At 36.5% G+C, this 20064-nt stretch overlaps 1 protein-coding gene across 1 annotated transcript in view; it reads left to right on the top strand.

Moving 5' to 3' along the window:
• The first annotated feature begins 1996 nt into the window (after positions 1 to 1996).
• The window catches only part of MAPK9 (mitogen-activated protein kinase 9), a 20753-nt gene continuing 2685 nt past the window's right edge, over positions 1997 to 20064 (top strand). The window contains exons 1-10 of the mRNA XM_015823880.1: positions 1997 to 2193; positions 2852 to 2981; positions 4319 to 4377; positions 7591 to 7729; positions 9049 to 9214; positions 10695 to 10766; positions 13415 to 13597; positions 15466 to 15590; positions 16258 to 16321; positions 19208 to 19279. Of these exons, the coding sequence (XP_015679366.1) occupies positions 2072 to 2193; positions 2852 to 2981; positions 4319 to 4377; positions 7591 to 7729; positions 9049 to 9214; positions 10695 to 10766; positions 13415 to 13597; positions 15466 to 15590; positions 16258 to 16321; positions 19208 to 19279 (1132 nt within the window). The 5' untranslated portion in view covers positions 1997 to 2071. The remainder of the gene's footprint in view (positions 2194 to 2851; positions 2982 to 4318; positions 4378 to 7590; positions 7730 to 9048; positions 9215 to 10694; positions 10767 to 13414; positions 13598 to 15465; positions 15591 to 16257; positions 16322 to 19207; positions 19280 to 20064) is intronic.

Genomic DNA, 20064 nt, shown 5'->3' with positions numbered 1-20064 from the left:
TCAGCTTGTTGTAAATGTTTTCTTCAAGGGCACTTTAAGCAATTCACATGTATGGGGGGCACCTTATAGGATGACAGGTAGAGTACTGTATGGGGAGGGGTGATACCTATTACCCATTAAAGAGAAAGGGTTTATCTTTAGTTGATTCATTGTACTTATAAACATTTTACTTGAGATTTTAAAATTGCGGAAAGTTAACATTCGGAAAGTAGCAGGCCCAGATAATATCCTCGGGCACGTTCTTAGGGAATGTGCAGATGAATTGGCTTGTGTTCTTATAGATATTTTCAATCTTTCATTGCAACAGGCAGCGGTCCCATCGTGTTTTAAGACTGCCATTATTTTGCAAAAAAGTCTATGATTACACGTCTTAATGATTACTATCCAGTTGCACTTACATCCATCATTATGAAATGTTTTGGGAGGCTGATAAAGGACATTATTATATCCAGCCTCCCTACAGCATTTGGCTCACTTCAGTTTGTTTACCGTCCAAATTGCTCTACAGAGGATGCTATTTCTTCTGTTCTCCATCTGAGCTTGGCACACTTAAATGAAAGAAATACTCATGTGCGAATGCTGTTTGTCGACTTCAGTCTGGCATTTAATACAACCATTCCTCAGTATCTAGTAGACAAACTGGGCCTTTTAGGCTTTAATATTCCTTTGTGCAACTAGATTCTTGATTTTCTTATTGATAGGCCACAATATGGTTGATGGCAAACCTTGCACAACAGTGCAAGTTGGGACTAATATTTCTAACACCGTTTTCTTGAGCACAGGTTCTTCTCAGGGCTATGTCCTAAGTCCACTGATCTCTCTGTTGACCCATGACTATTGTACAAGGTTTGCCACCAACCATATTCTGAAGTATGCGGATGATACAACAGTTGTGAGCCTTATTCAGGATGACAATGAGGGTGCTTACTGCAAGGAGGTAGAAGGTTTGGTGAGCTGATGTAATAAAAACAGCCTCGTCGTAAACATAGGAAAAACTAAAGAGATCATTGTCAATTTCAGAAAAGGCAGGTATAACCATACATCTCTGTGTATTAATGATTCACCTATGGAGGTGGTTAGCAGCATCAAGTTTCTAGATGTGCAGCTAATGAGTAGGTTAGCTTGGTTGCTCAAAAGTGAGACACTGGTGAAGTGGGCTCAGCAGCCCCTGAATTTTCTGCATCACATGAGAAAAGTACATCTTCCTTCTCCTGTCCCTACCACTTTCTGTAGAGGGACAATTGAGAGCATCCTGGCATTATTGTCTGGTTTGGAAGGATTACCGCTTCGGATAGGAATGCGGTGCAGAGATTAGTGAAAATGGCAGAAAAGATTATTGGTAATTCACTCCCTTCCATCCAGGACATAGCATATAAGCATTGCTTGAGCAGGGTCTGCAGTGTCTGGGACACTACACATCCTCTTCATGACCTCTTTTCCCTGTTACCTTCTGGGATGAGACTTTGTGGTATCCAAAGCAGAACATCTAGTTTCTGTCACAGTTTTATTCCACATAGTATCAACTTTGTGAACTCTCAAGTTTCCTCTTTCCACTAAAAGCCGTGATGTGGTTAGAATGCAGTGTTACAGGCTAATTCTGCTGATTGCCAATTGCCAGCAGTTTGGCAGTCCGATTCTCACCAGCTCAAGATTGACTCAGCCTTCCATCCTTCTGAGGTCGGTAAAACGGGGACCCAGATTGTTGGGGACAATATGCTGACTAAACCTCTTAGAGAGAGCTGTAAAGCACTGTGAAGCGGTATATAAGTCTAAGTGCTATTGCTATTCAAAATGAACAGTGATTAATATATATATGTATGGGTATAGGTATATATATGTATGTATATAGCATGTTTATGTGTGTTATGTATGTGTTTTGGTAGATATATACTTTCTTTTGAGAGCAGGCAACAGAATTTCATTTTTAATGTGTGCCAGGATGCTCACGGTAAAAAATGACAATAGAGGTTATCTTATCTATCTTAAAAGATGTTTCACATTTCAAAAATTCTTTTCACACAGATCCTGAGAACTGCCCAATTCTGAGACAAAGACTACATGACACTACAACATGAGCGAGAATAAATGTGACACACAGTTTTACAGTGTTCAAGTTGCAGATTCAACATTCACTGTACTAAAACGCTACCAGCAATTGAAACCTATTGGATCTGGGGCTCAAGGCATTGTTTGGTGAGTAGGCAAAGAAATGGCAGCACCTATCTTTTCTTGGTTAATCCCAAAGAAACCTAGTAGGGTTATTTGTATGGAGAGCCATCATCTTTTATTTGTAGCAAACACTGTGTGTCAAGGCTCTGTGGACTCGACACTAACGGGCGGGGGGAAGGGGGCGTGAACAGCGTCTGGGGCAGTGGAGGAGACCAGCGACCTGCGCCGACAGACCTTCCCTCTCCTTTTATTACCTGGCCTGTCAACGGGCAGAGCGTGACAGTATGATCGTCGGCTCCGCGGCTGCTTCGGCCCCTCGCCCACAGGCCCCGTCTCCTGTGTACCCTCAGCCATTCCCCCAGCACCTGAACAAAATGCTGTCAGCCCACCAAGGTTAATGGGTAGGGACAAAAAAGAAAAAAAAGAAAAACGGGAGAGCTGACTTTCTGTCAGAAACCCTTACCACACCCCTGGCTCCAAGAGGACACGAGTCGATGAGTTCACAGATGGCTAGATTTAATCAAGGAACTTCTGGCATGCGTTTAGTTACATAAACAACAAACAAAGTTTGTTCCAGCCACCTGTGAACTCATCGACTCGTGTCTTCTTGGAGCCAGGGGTGTGTACATTAGTCTTATTTTCAAAGAACCTGAGTTAGAATGTTGCTGCTTCAATCTTTCAGTGCTGCATTTGATACCGTCCTTGGAATAAATGTTGCTGTAAAGAAGTTAAGTCGCCCTTTTCAGAATCAAACCCATGCAAAACGAGCTTACAGAGAACTAGTGCTGCTGAAGTGTGTGAACCACAAAAATGTGAGTAAATTTAATATAGCATATATTGATATATATGTATTATATATTGAAACCACATGACTACCAAATAATGTTATAGATGGATGGATGGATAGATAATCTGGGAATGTGGTAAATATTTAACAATAGTGTCAATATTTAATTTTCCTTCATATGTTTTTATTGAAGAATTTTCAACCATTTCCTGCATTAGGCTTATTTGGCATAATTACTGATACGGCATGTTAGCACAGCAGCTTGAATTACATTGTTGGTAATTTCATTTATTTTAATATTTTTAATAGCATATAGCTTACCGTGTTTATCTTTTAAGATTGCTTATACTGACGTGTGAAATTATACAAGTAAGCTTTTATATAAAATAAAAAGCTTGAGCCAGTCATTCTATCTCAACCCTAGAAAGCAAGCAATGGCAAACCACTTCTGAAATCTTGCCTGAAAAACTGCAGGGATTGTCTATGCACTTGCTAGGAGTTAACTCTGACTTGAAAGCACCAAAGGAAAAAAAGGACAGAAGTTTAATGCTTAATAATATTTGTAGATTTGAGTGTTAATAGAAAACATTCACATTATAGTTTTGGAGTAAATGTATCTGTCAGTTGTCATTACAGTCTAAGGTAATGTAATGGAGCAAATCTTAATAGTTTGCATTAAAACCTTTTACCAACATTAATGAAATATGATAATTATAGAAATTGCTTTCTATAAGATGAGAAATGTGTAGAATTTATTATCCTGAAAATAATTTTATTTACCTTAGCTTTTGTTTCACTTTGTAATAAATCTACTGTGAAAGCTGTTTGAAAGGTTTTTTTCTTTAATATGTACTTCAACTGTAAAATTTCAGATATAATTATATGTTCAGTGCAGCCATATAAAACTATATATAAGAAATTGAGATAATATTGTTGAAACACAGAAGTTCTATTATTATATTAGAAAAAACTGAAAACGTTCAAATTTTTCATAAAAATCTATTTACCATATATATTAATTTTGCCAGACATTGCTGAAAGTGGAATGAATGGTCCATTGACTTGCTTCATAAATTTGCAACCAATATTTGTATACATTTATTAAAATAGTTTAGACAATAACATCTTGACTGCTCTTTATGGTTTTGTGACTCTTACTCCCCCCAAACTCATATATACTTGATTATTCTGCATTTTTACTTCAGTATTTTAGAATATTTATACTGTAATATTCTTTGATCTTAGCACTCCCAGAATGTTTCATATTAATAGTTACTGAATGATCTGGTTATTACATCATCATTGTGCAATTTTGTGATCGTGCTAATTTTGTTTATTTCTCTCTGACTTCTGGTTTTACAGATAATTAGTCTATTAAATGTATTTACACCACAGAAGTCATTAGAAGAATTTCAAGATGTGTAAGTTTTTTTAATTTATTGTTTTTTCATAAATATACATTTTGACCAATAATTAGCTCAACATATGATGCTTCCTAATGTATCCTTAATGATCTTTCAGTAAATATGAGAAATGTATGTCTGTCTGTCTATCTATCTAATTTGTTCAGCTAAGAATGGTAATAAGACAAGTGATTCTTCCCATTAAAGTGCATATTGGAACTGATTTTGGAGGTACAATAACCTGTTTGGTATATAGTTCACATTCTTGTTTTAACTATACTCTACTTTGTTATGGACAACATGCCAATTTAAAAAATCTGTCTGTCTGTCTGTCTGTCTGTCTGTCTGTCTGTCTGTCTGTCTGTCTGTCTATCTATCTATCTAACTATCTATCTAACTATCTATCTAATCTTCTGTAGTTGTTATCCAAAGAATTCTCAATAATAATAATAATAATAATAATAATAATAATAATAATAATAATAATAATAATAATAATAATAATAATAATAATAATAATAATAAAGTTGGAAGGGACCTTGGAGGTCATCGAGTCCAACCCCCTGCTCAGGCAGGAAACCCTACACCATTTCGGACAAATGGCTGTCCAGTCTCTTCTTAAAAACTTCCAGTGTTGGAGCATTTACCGCTTCTGGAGGCAGGTTGTTCCACTGGTTAATTGTTCTAACTGTCAGGAAGTTTCTCCTTAGTTCTAGGTTGCTTCTCGCCTTGATTAGTTTCCATCCGTTGCTTCTTGTCCTGCCTTCAGGCACTTTGGAGAATAGCTTGATTCCCTCTTCTTTGTGGCAGCCCCACTTATTGTTAAGTATGCGGACGATACAACAGTAGTGGGCCGTATTCAAGATGACAAGGAGGAGGTAGAAGGTTTGCTGAACTGGTGTAAGAAAAACAGCCTAGTTTTAAACGTTTGAAAAACTAAAGAGATCATTGTCCATTTCAGAAAAGGCAGGCACAACCACACTCCTCTATGTATAAATGATTGACTTGTGGAGATGGTTAACACCTTCAAATTTCTGGTGTGGAGCTAACGAGTAGGCTGGCTTGGTCACTCAACAGTGAGACACTGGTGAAGCGGGTACAGCAGCTCCTGCATTTTCAGCATAGCATGCGAGAAGTACATCTTCCTTCCCCTGTCCTTACCACTTTCTATAGAGCAGCGGTTCTCAACCTATGGGTCGCGACTCCATTTGGGGTCGATCGACCATTTCATGGGGGTCGCCAAGCAAGGCTGTCCGCCATTTTTTTTCCCCTTTTCCGGCGGGTGCCTTACCTCCCTTGAGCTGGGCCAGCTGGTGGTCGGCCTGCTCCGTCTCTGCCGCTTGCCAGCTACACCTCGGCCGGCGCAGGGGGCGGAACCACGCATGCACGGCGCTCCCGGGCAGGGAAAGTCCTCGACTTACGACCGGTTTAGTCCTCGACTTACGACCGGTTGGGGGTCGCGGCATTAAAAAGGTTGAGAACCACTGCTATAGAGGGACGATTGAGAGCATCCTGTCATATTGCATTACAGTCTGCTTTGGAAGCATCACTGCTACATACTATAGCTATGTATTCAAGATGGACAGTGATTAATATTTATATGTACTTATATGTAAAGGTGTAAGTATATACATATGTTGTATATAGCATGTTTATATGTGTGTTATGTATGTGTACACCTTTGAGAGCAGGCAACAAAATTTCATTTTTAATATGTTTCAGTGTGCCCACAGTAAAAAAAATGACAATAAAGGTTATCTTATCTCTTATTAAATAAAAATAAAAACCCACAATAAAAATACAAAGTATAACAGAAACTAACAATAGTAAATTTAGCTGTAACAGCAGACAGCACCTCTCCAATAATTCTCTCAACATTGTCCAGAAAAGACTTGTCCTATTTCAGAAATGCTAATGCTGTAGGTGTCACTCCAGTCTTTAGTGGGAGACCAGTCCACAAAAGTACTGGAAAATACTTTTTTGGTCCCCATTTTCCTTACCCCAGAAAAATTGATTGAGCTATTGTGATACAATGCATTTTGCTATGCTACACATGAATTATATGTTGCTTTTTTAATTCAGCTTGTTTCCTCTGAGCTTGGTTGTTTTCTTGCAGATGTTTCATTATCCAAACTAGTAACATCATCAGTGCTAGTGGGAAGTGTATATGTGCCCTCAGTGTATATACTAATGGCCCCTCTCTACTAGCACTGATGGTGTTTATTTAGTTTTGGTCTGCAAAAAAACAACCATGCTCAGAGATCACCAAGGACCCCCTTCAAACCTGAGCTAAAATATGCTCTTCTATTGCCAATTTGTTTTCCTGGTTTATTAAATTTTAAGCTAATGTCATATAGTTAAGGTATTGAATGGGCACTGGGAAGATCCAGCTGCTAGCCTACTCTCAAGCTTATTGGGTGAGTTTGGCTAGTCTTTATTTCTTGACCCACCTGACCTAACAGAGTTGTTGCTATGGAGAAAAATTTAATAATTCAATGGTTCAAGTTTAAACGGTTCAAGTTTAACACTTTAATCAACTATTTCATTTTAATTGTAATATTCTGTTCTTTGTTCCATTTTACTAAATGTTTTCTATTTGATTTTAAAATAAAATAAAAAGGTGTATATCTGACTGTTAAACACTATGACAATCCTTGATTAAAATGATTTCTGCATAAGCATGCAGGTAGTCCTCGCTTAATGACTACCTTGTAGAGCGATTATTCAAAGTTACTGTGCTGCTGAAAAAGTAAAATCAGTCCTCACACCTACGGCCATCACACGATCATACGATCGTAATCATACGATCAAGATTCATGCACTTACAATCAGCAGGGACTTATGAAGTCATATGGTAGCATTTTCCAGTCATGTTTTTGCAATTTGTGTGCTTCACAGCTAGCTTCCAATAAGGAAAGTCAATGGAGAAGCCAGAAGGAAAATTGCGAGTCATGGTCACGTGTTTCCTCACTTAATGACCGAATAGGAAATGATGTCAGAAAGCCATCATGGTCATGTGATATTTCACTTAGTGACCACATCATTTAGTGACTGAGTTGCTGGTCCCAATTGTGTTAATTAAGCAAGGACTACCTATACTATAATTTTAAGCCTGTGTTATCTCACCTATTGTACTGGAATTATTTTATGTTGAAAAAAATACACTGATAGCTTGAAATGTGTATGCATGAAATAGAATGGATGATAATTACTTTAAAAAAAATATTTCAGGTATTTGGTTATGGAATTGATGGATGCTAATTTATGCCAAGTTATTCATATGGAGCTGGATCATGAAAGAATGTCCTATCTTTTATATCAGATGTTGTGTGGGATCAAACATCTTCATTCAGCTGGTATCATCCACAGAGTAGGTAGTGCTGTTATAATCACACTATTAATTGACTTTTATTTTGCATTGTTGTGACTATATCTTCTAAAAATCTTTCTCTAGATCATTTTATATTCCCGTGCAAAAAAATAAAAGTGTATAAAAATGACCTTACTTTTCATGGATTACTTAGATGCACTGTTACTAAGAATCTTATCTGCCATGGTTTTATCAAAATATATAAGTGGGTAAGATTTCTTTAGAGCTATATTGTTGCTTTGATACTCATCTGTGGATTTTGACATCAGGGTGAAGAATGCACAGGTATTTTGCACAATTTATTTATTCTGTTCCACTCCAACCAAATGTGGCTCTCAACAGCTTATAGGAGTAATATTAAAATATATAATAAGAGTCAAATTATTTGCTTCTTGAGGAGAGTCTGCATTGTTTTCTCCTTCTTCATGGCAAGCAGCACCACCTTGTGTCCATTAATTGTCACATATATCCATCCTCCTGTTACGTCCCTAGAGTGGAAATATTTGAAATTTAAACATATTATTAGATACCTGCATTGAAATTCATAATGGTTGTATGCTTATAATGCTAATATTATGAAATCACCATGCCTTACAGAAATGTACCAATAGCTAAATGTTGTGTTTGATTTGCCGTAACCTCTCTCTATATTTTTTCACCATAAGTTCCTTTTTTTTCCTTCCAGAAAAGGGGAATCCACTAATTAGAAAAAGATGGTGGTGTCTTTTGATTGTAGAGGTGTAGGAGCCATCTCTCTGAAGGCATCCAATTCTTAAGATGAAATTTAGAGAATGTCTTTTTTTCCCCTTCAAATTAGCCTCTACCCAATACTTCATGTTCTTAGCTGTTACCTGTCATTTTATTCAGAATTAGGCTTAATAATTTAAGATTGTATAGCCTACCTGGATGTTCCACTTATTTTTACATTTATTTTTAAAATAATGTGTTCACTTGGGGAGTTCCTCAATGTGGGCTACGCTGTCAGTATTATTAGTAAACATTAAGCACCAGATACATTTACAAAGAAGTGTAAGCACTTTTCCAGCTGTCGAAAATATGCCACTGCTAAGGCAAAATGGGATTAAAGTTTCAGTTCCAAATAACTTTTTGCATAGAGGTAACTGAGAGCAGGATTCATTGGAATGTTCAGTCAGCTGGAAAGCATCCATGACATCTTTCATCATCTGTTCAATGTGATTAATTGATCAATAGGTTTTGCTTGTCATGTATGGCAGATTAATAATTTGGCACAATGTGCTGACTTTTAAGGATTACACTACTTTTTCAGCATTTAACTGAATGCATTTTTTTGTCCTTAGGATTTAAAACCCAGCAATATAGTAGTAAAATCAGATTGTACTCTCAAAATCCTTGACTTTGGACTTGCAAGAACAGCATGTACTAATTTCATGATGACCCCATATGTAGTAACACGATATTATAGAGCACCAGAAGTTATTCTTGGCATGGGATACAAAGAGAATGGTAAGTTACAGGCTAGAAGTGACATGTTTGGAGTTCTTGATCAATAGTTAGATTTTTCTGGTTTTTCACTGTCTCACCATAAGCCCAGGGCTTTTTTTCTCATAGAACGCCCAGAACGGAGTTCCGGCACCTTTTTTGGATGGAACCTTGTAGGGTAGGCAAGGTGGGTTGTATGACGTGTGTGAGTTCCGACACTTTTTTTTTTTTTTTTTTTTTTTAGAAAAAAAGCACTGCATAAGCCTACTAGTTTCAGACTGTAACTTAGTTTTCTTGCCCTGTGAGGTAATTACCTGGGTCAGTTTGGCTAGGCTTGTTCAGAGAAGGAGTCTTTCTTTTGAAGATGGAGATGGCATAACATAACAGCAAGTGAGACAACTCAGCCATTGATACTAAATAGCCCCCTGGAATGAAGAGGATTTCATGCTTTGGCCTAGTGCAGGAAGTAGCTTTAGTAACAGGAGATAATGTTTTGGCCAGTAGCAGTTCCACACTTGACCCAGCTGCTCAATTATGCAACTTTAGTTCTCAGCACTTTCTGGGAAGTACCTGCGGATTGCTTACAGTAAAAGTGGTACTTCTATCCTTGATTATTGTACACATGTTAGTTGACAGAAACCTTCTGCAGTATCTTCATGAGTACAGAATGAAAGCTAATGATAAAATTGATTTTCTGAATTACTAAATTGGAATGTTAATGGTAAAAAGTGCCACTTGTGAATAAGCCAAGTGTTTTTTAATTTTCACAATTGGCTTATCCACAGATGGGTGCATCTTTCACGGTATTTTGGTTGAAAATACAGCTTATCCATGGTTGGCTTTATCGGTAGAATTATATAGGATATGTGGGTACTTTTAAAAAGCATTACCATATATATTTGCAGAAAAGCCCATTTGTGGGTGAGCCAAACTCAATCCTTTGGGTGTATTTTGGCATTTAAAATTCTTGGCTTATTCACGAATATATACAGTACATTTGTCAATGACTCCTTTACAATACAATTATTTTATGAAAATATATGTATAGAGTTTTAAAAAATGTTTAATTTTATCCCCATTACACTTAACATTTAATAGTGGATATCTGGTCTGTTGGGTGCATAATGGCCGAAATGGTTCTCCATAAGGTCCTGTTTCCTGGAAGAGATTGTATCCTTTGCAGCTCTTTCAGGGAGTTCAGATTATTCAAAATAAGACTGACATGTATGTGTGTGTGTTGTGTGCTGTGTATGCGTGTGTATGTGTAAAGCAAATTTCTTGTATGCCCGTTTTATATATATACGGGTATACACAAAATTTACTTTTAATGGTGTTCTGGTATTTTAAATTTGTAATTAGATCATTATTCCTGTCCATATTGTTTCAAAACATGTTAGCTGTTTTACTTTATGCATTGTTATGTTTTAAATGTAAAAATGTTTTTTCGTTTTCTGCTTTAGTTCATAACACTTCATAATTTTTATCATTTCACTTTTACTTTCAGTTGATATCTGGTCAGTTGGTTGCATCATGGGAGAATTGGTGAAAGGTTGTGTGATATTCCAAGGCACTGATCGTATCCTTCCCTAATAATCTTTGAATCCTAATTCATATTTAGCAACACGTTATTTGATTTATGGGTATAAAAGATGCTAATCCCATATACTCAGTGGAACAGTTCTTTCTTGTATGAACCAAATTTGTGAAATTTGTTGTTTCAATAAAACAGCTAAACTTTTATTCTCATATTAATTGCATTAACTTTAATTTTTGAACATTAATTGTCCATTACAGGAGTTTTATATTTTTGCAGTTTTAATAACGCAACACATTTATTTAAACTGAAAATTCTGCAAACTGTTGCTCAAAATTTAAACCGATTGCTTTTTTTTTTCATTTTTCTGTATGATGGAAATGGATTCAACTATGGTTTTATCTTGTCACTTCTTATTCTGCTACATACCTAAAGAAGGCATGAAGGTTAGAAAAGTATAATTACAAATGCTTAATTTTAGGTATTTTAATGGTTGATTATGTATTAACCTATTGACACAATAAAAGAGAGGAAGCTTGATTTTCATTTTTTTGAATTTCTCCTCTGTATTCTTTTATTCTCTAAAGCCTTATGACCAACCTAACACAATTCTTCATGAATGCTGTGTCTCCTGTGGATTTCATGTTAATGCTGATTTTCATATTTGCTGTCTTCATATATGTGTCTTTCATGCTTAGTAAAACCCTTTGCAATAAATATATCTTAAGTTATGAGAATCTTGCCAACCTGGTATCCTTGTTGTTACTTTTTGTTACTGAAGTTGCATTGGGTTGAACATAAGTTGCAGAAATAATTGCAGTTTCTTCAGAAGTGTAGTTTCTGTTTATGATTGAAAAGGAACAGATCCAGAGAAAGCAGTAGTCTTCACATATTAATGTTTTAGGTCAAGAGTGGATGACATTCTTGACCTGGAGGACTAGTGATGCAGTGAGATGTGATTGATTTTTTTTTTGCCTTTGTTATATTTGGCAGCGGGGGGAGGGGGGATTTATATTGATGTATATTGCCCTAGGAAGCCTATTGCTACAAATCTCATCTTCAGATTTGTGCCCTTTCCCCTTCCTAACATCTAGGAGAATCTACATTTTAACTTTAACTGTGCTATTAATTCCCTAATCTGATGTTCTTCAGAAGTATAAAAACTTGAATTCATAGAGAGCAAGCCATGAGATTAGTCTCATCAGTGGATGGAATATAAAAACTCAGAAAGATCATGTTGATAACGTCATATCTCCAGCATGAAAGGCACAGTTTTTTTAAAAAAAATAGCATTACTTTTGAAATGTGCAACAATTTCCTTCCATATTTATGTTGAAAATTCTTATCTTTATATTGGGTTTGTTTTCCCCTCCTTTATATGTCTTGCTCTGCAGCCATGCTTCTTCAATATATTTTCTAAGTACTTTTTTCCTGTTTGGTTGTCAGGTTGATGTAGTGATTTCTTTATCTGTCCTATTGATTCCTTTCAGAATCTGATGTAATTATGTTAGTGGTGAGTATCTATGATCATATTGATCATTGTACAGACTGTTGTTTTATACTCTTGAGTAAAGCCAAGAAAATAAAGAATCATTGTATTAATATTTTAAATAGGTTTATGCACACAGACACACAAACACTTTTTTTGCTCCAGACTGATGGAATCCTTTAATAAAAATATTTACTTATACAGATCAATAACTGGCTTTATTTGCACAATTTACTATCTGATTGTTTTGATATTTTATAGTATTAAATTTTGTATATAAAATTTATATAGCCACCTGTCTCCCCCCAAAGAGAACTTTTTGACTGTGTGTCAAAGAAGGAAGCTTCATTTTGAATCTTCTATGTAATATATTAATTCAGCTGACAATCTCATGCTTATGCAAATTGTCACATGATTAGGGTAGCTAGAGGCAAACAGGGTGTACAGTATATGAAATATATTAACTACCAGGAGGCACTATATAATTGGTTTCATTCTTACTGTGAATCTTCAGTTGTATGTAGCTAGATCTTACTCTATAAATAATAGAGCTACAGAGAAGGTGGATCTTATATGCCCTTCCGACAGAGTCTATATTTTTGCCTGTCTAGCTCTCTAAGCTTTCTAGTTTTCTAGCTTATTTATACAGCTACCAATCTCTTTCTGAAATGCTACTAAGCAATAGGACCTGGATAGCTTTTAAAACTAATGCTTTGTATACAGTCATCTAAAGTGCAATGGGCTATGAATTCTGAACCAAGTAGAAGGTTTGAATCCCATAAAATAAGATCTGCATTGCTTATATCTGACAGTTCCCACTAAGGATGAAACTGGTCACTTACTGCCACCTGGTGGTCAATGTGCTTTAACTATTTGATTTTCAGGCTTTTAAAAAAATATTCAAGATATCATGAAATCATATTGAAGAGAAAGGGTTCAGAGTGAAGCAGAAGCTAAAAACAAGCCTACATATACCCTATAAATTTTAGCAGCATTATCCAGTCAGTCTTGTGAACTTTGTTCATTCAAATTAATGGTCTTGAGATTTTGTTTTGTTTTTTAACCACAATTTCTGTAAGAACCTGTTTTGTAAAATAAAGATGTTGTTTAAAATAGCACTTAAGTTTTCCAAAGTTCCACATACTTGCAATATAAAGTTGGAGGGAAAAAATGTTATTTTCCTAAATGAAAAATTTTGCAGATATTGATCAGTGGAATAAAGTTATTGAACAATTAGGTACACCGTCAGCAGATTTCATGAAAAAACTACAGCCCACTGTACGGAATTATGTAGAAAACAGGCCGAAATATCCAGGTATCAAATTTGAAGAACTGTTCCCAGACTGGATATTTCCATCAGAGTCTGATCGTGATAAGCTAAAAAGTAAGTGTATGTGTATAAGTTTAGTAAAGATCTAGGATTTTTGTTTCGTTTTGCTACAATTTTGTAGAAATTGTATTTGTCAGGTTACAGTCAGAATCTATCGTGCTAACTTGTTGATTTATTATTTCATTTTTCCAACTGAATCAGCCTGAGATTCCAGTGAAGTAATTTAATCTATGGAAATTTAGATACCAAGCTCCAGGATCAAACTTTAAAATTCAGCATTTTGAAAGATAGTTTAACTGTTGAAGAAAAGTACAATACTTATTCTAGTTGATACATAAAAATAAAAATAACCTGGTTTTAGATCACGTGAAGTAGTAATACCACTTTACAATGCCTTGGTAAGGCCACACTTGGAATACTGCATCCAGTTTTGGTCACCACGATGTAAAAAAGATGTTGAGACTCTAGAAAGAGTACAGAGAAGAGCAACAAAGATGATTAGGGGACTGGAGGCTAAAGCATATAAGGAACGGCTGCTGGAATTGGGTTTGTCTAGTTTAATGAAGAGAAGGATGAGGGGGGACATGATAGCAGTGTTCCAATATCTCAGGGGCTGCCATAAAGAAGAGGGAGTCAAGCTATTTTCCCAAGCGCCTGAAGGCAGGACAAGAAGCAACTGGTGGAAACTAACCAAAGAGAGAAGCAACCTAGAACTAAGGAGAAACTTCCTGACAGTTAGAACAATTAACCAATGGAATAACCTGCCTCCAGAAGCGGTGATTGCTCCAACACTGGAAGTTTTTAAGAAGAGACTGGACAGCCATTTGTCCGAAACGGTGTAGGGTTTCCTGCCTGAGCAGGGGGTTGGACTTGATGACCTCCAAGGTCCCTTCCAACTTTATTATTATTGTTGTTGTTGTTGTTGTTGATGATTTTAGAAAGAACCAGCAGAGTCATACTCCACCTTGTATCAAGGCTGCAGCTGTGGAAGTGGTCAATAGTATTAAGTGCCTGTGGGTTCAGATAACTAACAATCTGACTTGGTCTCTTCATACATTATCCTTAGTGAAGCGTGCAAACCAGCATTTGCATTTCTTGCTTCGGATGAGGAGAGCACATCTTCTGCCCTGGCCACTTTTTATAAAGGCACGATTGAGAGCGTTTTAACAAAATGCATCACTGTCTGGTTTGGTGGCAGCAGTGCCTCAGATAGAAGGTCCATACAGCGAGTGGTAAGGACAGCTGAGAAGGTCATAGGAAGCTCGCTTCCCTTTATTCAGGAGACTGCTTGTAAGCGCTATGTGCTTAGAGCTTGAAGCATTGTTAGAGACCCCACACAACCACTTCACGGTCTGTTTCCCCTCTGGGAGGAGGTTTCGAAGTATTTCCAGCAGGACTACCAGATTCTAATAACATCTGTGTTCCTTATGCCATCCGTCTTGTAAATTTGCAGGATTCTTTTTTTTGCCATGTATATGTATACATTTGAACTAGACTATAATGTTTCTCTGTGTCATATATATGTGTGTATTTGGATATATGCATAATGGTGTTTTTTGAGAGCTGAATGCAATGAAATTTAATTTTAATGTATGCTGATTAGTGTACATTTACAGTGGCAATAAAGTTTTTATTCTGTTCTATACATATTCTTAATACTGTCTCTAATGTAAGAAATTGTGGGTATCTGTTTTTAATTGTCTGATTATATTTACAAGTAGTGCTCCTATCAGTTTCATCATCTAATATAGTGAATATCCCAAGTTCTGATACTACTTAGTACCTGATATTAATAAACAAACAAAAGAATAAATTATCTTTAACAATGAAATGCCTTTAACACGATAGATAGATAGAGAGAATTTTATCTTTGTGAATCAAAATTTTAATTGCAAGACATTTTTTCTATTCCTGTTTTCTAGCGAGTCAAGCTAGAGATTTACTATCAAAAATGCTAGTAGTAGATCCAGACAAACGAATTTCAGTAGATGAAGCTTTGCGACATCCATATATCACAGTTTGGTATGACCCAGCTGAAGCAGAAGCAGTAAGTACACCTTAAGGTCTTTTTATTTTTATGTATATAACACTCAGTAACAAATATTGCCTTGTTTTTTCATGAATTTAACATTTTACTATAATTTACATAACATATAAGGAAGAAATAAATCATCTGAAGATAGCATAATAATAAAATGATGATGGTGATGGTGATGATGATGATGATGATGATGATGATGATAATGGATCTTGGAGGTCATCTAGTCCAACCCCCTGCTCAGGCAGGAAACCTTATACCATTTCAGACAAATGGCTGTCCAGTCTCTTCTTAAAAACTTAAAAGTAATAATTTAAAATTCACTAAAAGATTTTAATATTGCAAAGACCAATCAGAATAGATGACTCTTGCATTTCAGCTTGGTAAGTCATTGATAAGTCATTTAGTAAGGATTCTGCGTATAGGGCATTTATAGGTAGTCTTTGGGTCTATATAAAAAAATATTAATTCCAACACTTGAATTGGACTTGAAAACTTAATAGATTCCAGTTCAGATGACAACATACAGGCATATCATCATCACAATCACTACCACCACCTCAAGAGTGCACCAAAATACTGTTCCTAGCTCCATAAGCAATGGTTTCATTTTTAACTGTAATATTTACAGCTGTATTTATCGAAAGATAAAGTAGCACTGTTTCTTTGTTTATAGCCACCTCCCCAAATCTATGATGCACAGTTGGAAGAAAGAGAACATGCCATTGAAGAATGGAAAGGTAAGTAAAATTTGCAATATGTTCAGAAACTTTGATAAAATATTTTGCGGGTATCCCATAAGGAACTGGAATAGAGATAAAGTGAATATACCCTTTTGCATAAATCATAGTGCATGTTCCTGCTAAGCAAATTTATATTCTACTAAGTATCAATGTTGATATTTAAAATTGGGTTGTTTTAATTTAAATGTCATGTTGTTTTCATCATCAATAATAAAAACATTTTCATCTGCAATAAAATTTAGAACCTTAAAGATTTTGTCCAAGCAAAACTTACTCTGATTTTATTGTATCATTCTTCTTCTCTTGGCAATACTGAAAAGTATTCTCAGCAGTATCTAAAAATGAATTAAAAATAACTACTTTATTATATGCTGTCAAATTTTCTTAAGGGATTATTCAAAGTAAGCCTAAGTGGATGCAGGTCTTCAGCTTTGGTATTGCAAAGCGACTAATCATTTAGCTTCTAAGAACATATGCTCTCTCTCTCTCTCTCTCCCTCCCTTTCCCTCCCTTTCCCTCCCTCTCTCTCTCCCTCCCTTCCTCTCCCTCCCCCTCCCTCCCCCTCTCCCCCCTCTCTCTCCCTCTCTCTTTCCCCCTCCCTCCCTCTCTCTCTCCCCCTCTCCCTCCCTCTCCCTCTCCCTTCCTCTCCCTTTCCCTCCCTCTCCCTCCCTCTCTCTCCCTCTCCCCCTCCCTCTCCCTCCCTCCCTACCTCCCCCCCTCTCTCTCTCTGCAGAAGGAAGGCCTCTTCCATATGTTTCCAACCAATACGGTCCTGAGCTTTCTTTTGCCAATACTTGCTGATGTCCTTAATCCATCTTGTTTTAGGTCTCTTTCGTGGACACTTTTTATCAACTGGGACCCATTCTATGACTGCCTTGCTCCACCTGCCATCAGTTATTCTTGCTAGGTGATCATTTCCATTTCAATTCTTTTACTCTCTTGATGGCATCGTATACTTTCGTTTATTCTCTAATCCATGTGCAGGTCTTTCTGTCTTTTCTTGTAATGCCGAACGTGTATCTTTCCACGGCTCTTTGTGCCACTCATAGCTTTTGTATCGATAGCGAGGTTAGTGTCCGTGTTTCACTGGCATATATGTTAGAGCAGGTCGCACACACTGATCGAAAACTTTTCAGGCAGAGGGGGAGGTTGTTTTTGAAAATTATGCTTAGCTTCCTGAATGCCTGCCAATCACATTTAATACACTGTTCAATTTTTTTTACTACATCACCTTCCATTGAGAGCTATTGGTCAAGGTATAGGTAGTGGTGTACTACATCTAGTTCTTGTCCAGATATATAAAAAAAATTCTTTCTTTAGTGAATTTATTAAACATATCCTGGCTCCTTTTCAGGTTTGTTTTTAAGCCAAATGGTTCTCACGCTTTGTGCAGCTCTTGTAGGTATATTTGTAGCTCTTCTGGGTCTTGTGAGAAGAGAACAACATCATCTGCAAATCTTAAGTGATTTAAATACTGTAGGTACCATTGATTTTTATTCCATCTTTTGCCCAGTCTTGTTTGTGAAATACCTCTTCAAGGCAGGCTGAGAAAAGGATAGATGATATTGTATTTCCTTGTCATACACCTTGTTCTATGTTGATTTCCACTTTAAGATCATTAAGGCAAATTGTCATTGTTTTTTTAATATATTGATCGTAGTAAATTTATGTAAGCAGTGTCTACGCCTTGGTTGAGCAATGCATTAATTATTGCTTGCTGGAATACTGAGTCAAATACCTTTTCGTAGTCAATGCACAGAGGCATGGTGTACTCGTGCCTTTCAATGATTTGCTGAACAATCTGGATATGATCCATTGTGCTGTAGCCACTTCTGAACACTGCTTGGTCTTTGGCTGTGCATCATTTAATGTTCTCAATATTCTTTTTGCTATTATCTTGGTGAAAACCTTGTAGAGGAGTGAAAGAAGGCTTATTGGGTGATAGTTCTTTAAATCATCTTGGACCCCTTTCTTGTGTATAAGAATCACTTTAGCATTTTTCGATGCATTGGGTATTTTTTCTTCTCTAAGGCATCTCAAATATAGTTTTGCTAGTATCTTGTGTATCTTCAGCTCGTATCTTCAGCATTTCAACCATAACACAATAATTTCCTGAAGCTTTGCCATTTTTCATTGATTTTATGGCACTTGGTACTTCTTCCACTAGTATATCTGGCATTTCCTCTTTTGTGAGTGTTGTTACTTTTGAGTGATCTTGATATTTGTATAGCTCTAAATGGAATTTTCTAATTATTTCTAAAATTTCCTGTCTTGTTCTACACACAGAGCCATCTTCACGTTTTAATGCAAAAACCTTCTGTCTTATATTTATAAGCTTGCATTTTGCTCTATTAATCCCTTTGTTTTCTTCAATTGCCTTTTTCACAAGCTTCATGTTAAAATGATGTGTTTTTTCTTGGATACATTTTCTTATGGTCTTGCAAAGTTCAATATACTCCAGTTTATTAGTGAAACTTCTGGTAATCTTCATTCTCTGTCGTTTTTCCATTAAATCAATACTTTCACCAGAGATTTTTGACTGTACAAAGTGTTTTTCTGGTGGTGCTATAGATGTAGCAGATTCAAGGGATGTTTTTGACTATTTGTTCATTTTGGTCTGTAATGTTCATATATATATATATTCAGCAAGTATTGCGGGCCCAATTGGCAAAAGAAAGCTCAGGACCATATAGGTTGGACACATGCAGAAGAGGTCTTCATTCTGCAATGGATAGACAATGGCTAAAATGATGATGATGTCATGAGAACAATGAAGATCTTGTTAAAGACTGTTTTAAACATTTCAAGATTATGAAAGGCAGTGAAAGCAACAAGTGTATTATTGTGTCTTATGTCCATATTTATTCTCTTCTTTATGTGCAGAGTTAATATATAAGGAAGTAATGGATTGGGAAGAAAGAAATAAGAATGGTTTGGTAAAAGAACAGTCTTCAGGTTAGTCATTGATATAATAGATTATTTTTTTCCTTTTACATTTTTTTTATGGTAGGTTGCGATATTCACGATTGCTAACAAAGGATGGGTACTAAATAAGTTACACATCTTGCAATGGATAATATACACACATGACTAGAAACAAGATAAAAAGCTTTTTGATTACGAAAAAGAGGCTGTAAAAAGTTAAAAACTTTTACACAGATGGAGAGATATGTTATTTCTCTTTTGAAACAATTTTACTTGGTGTATGCTTGGTTGCTGGGAATTCTGGTTTATTCAGAAATATTTTCCGGGGGGGGGGGGGCGGCGCAGATTCATTGCTCTTCATGAGAAGCAATAATTTGCTCTCTGTAAACTTTCTTAATTGCAGTGTATGACACAGGTGAATAAAAACATTGCCTGATTTGCACTCCAAGGGAGTGTGTTAAGTGTTATGGGTGTCAATTTGCACCTAGCTTTCAGGAACAAATCAAAATAGTTATTTCCATTACTTTTGAAAATGCAAAGTCTATTAGTATCCAAGCTATTACTTGTCCTGAGTAAATCACAGGCCTGTGGCCTGGCAGACAGCATTATGGAAATGCTGGCGGCTCGGGAGGGAACACGAGCCTGGCTCCAGGGAATTACAAATGCTTCTTTACGGGAGGGTGCCTTCCCCGCGGTCCTAAAGGAGGCGGTGGTGAGGCCCCTCCTTAAGAAGCCCTCCCTGGATCCAGATGTATTGGCAAATTATCGCCCAGTCTCCAACCTACGCTTTGTGGCGAAGGTTGTTGAGAGTGTGG

This window comes from Protobothrops mucrosquamatus, unplaced genomic scaffold, assembly GCF_001527695.2.
Source record: "Protobothrops mucrosquamatus isolate PMUCROS unplaced genomic scaffold, P.Mucros_1.0 scaffold2027, whole genome shotgun sequence".
Lineage (NCBI taxonomy): Eukaryota > Metazoa > Chordata > Lepidosauria > Squamata > Viperidae > Protobothrops > Protobothrops mucrosquamatus.
The sequence above is the reverse complement of the archived record's forward strand: the minus strand, read 5'-3'. Positions and strand labels throughout refer to the sequence as shown.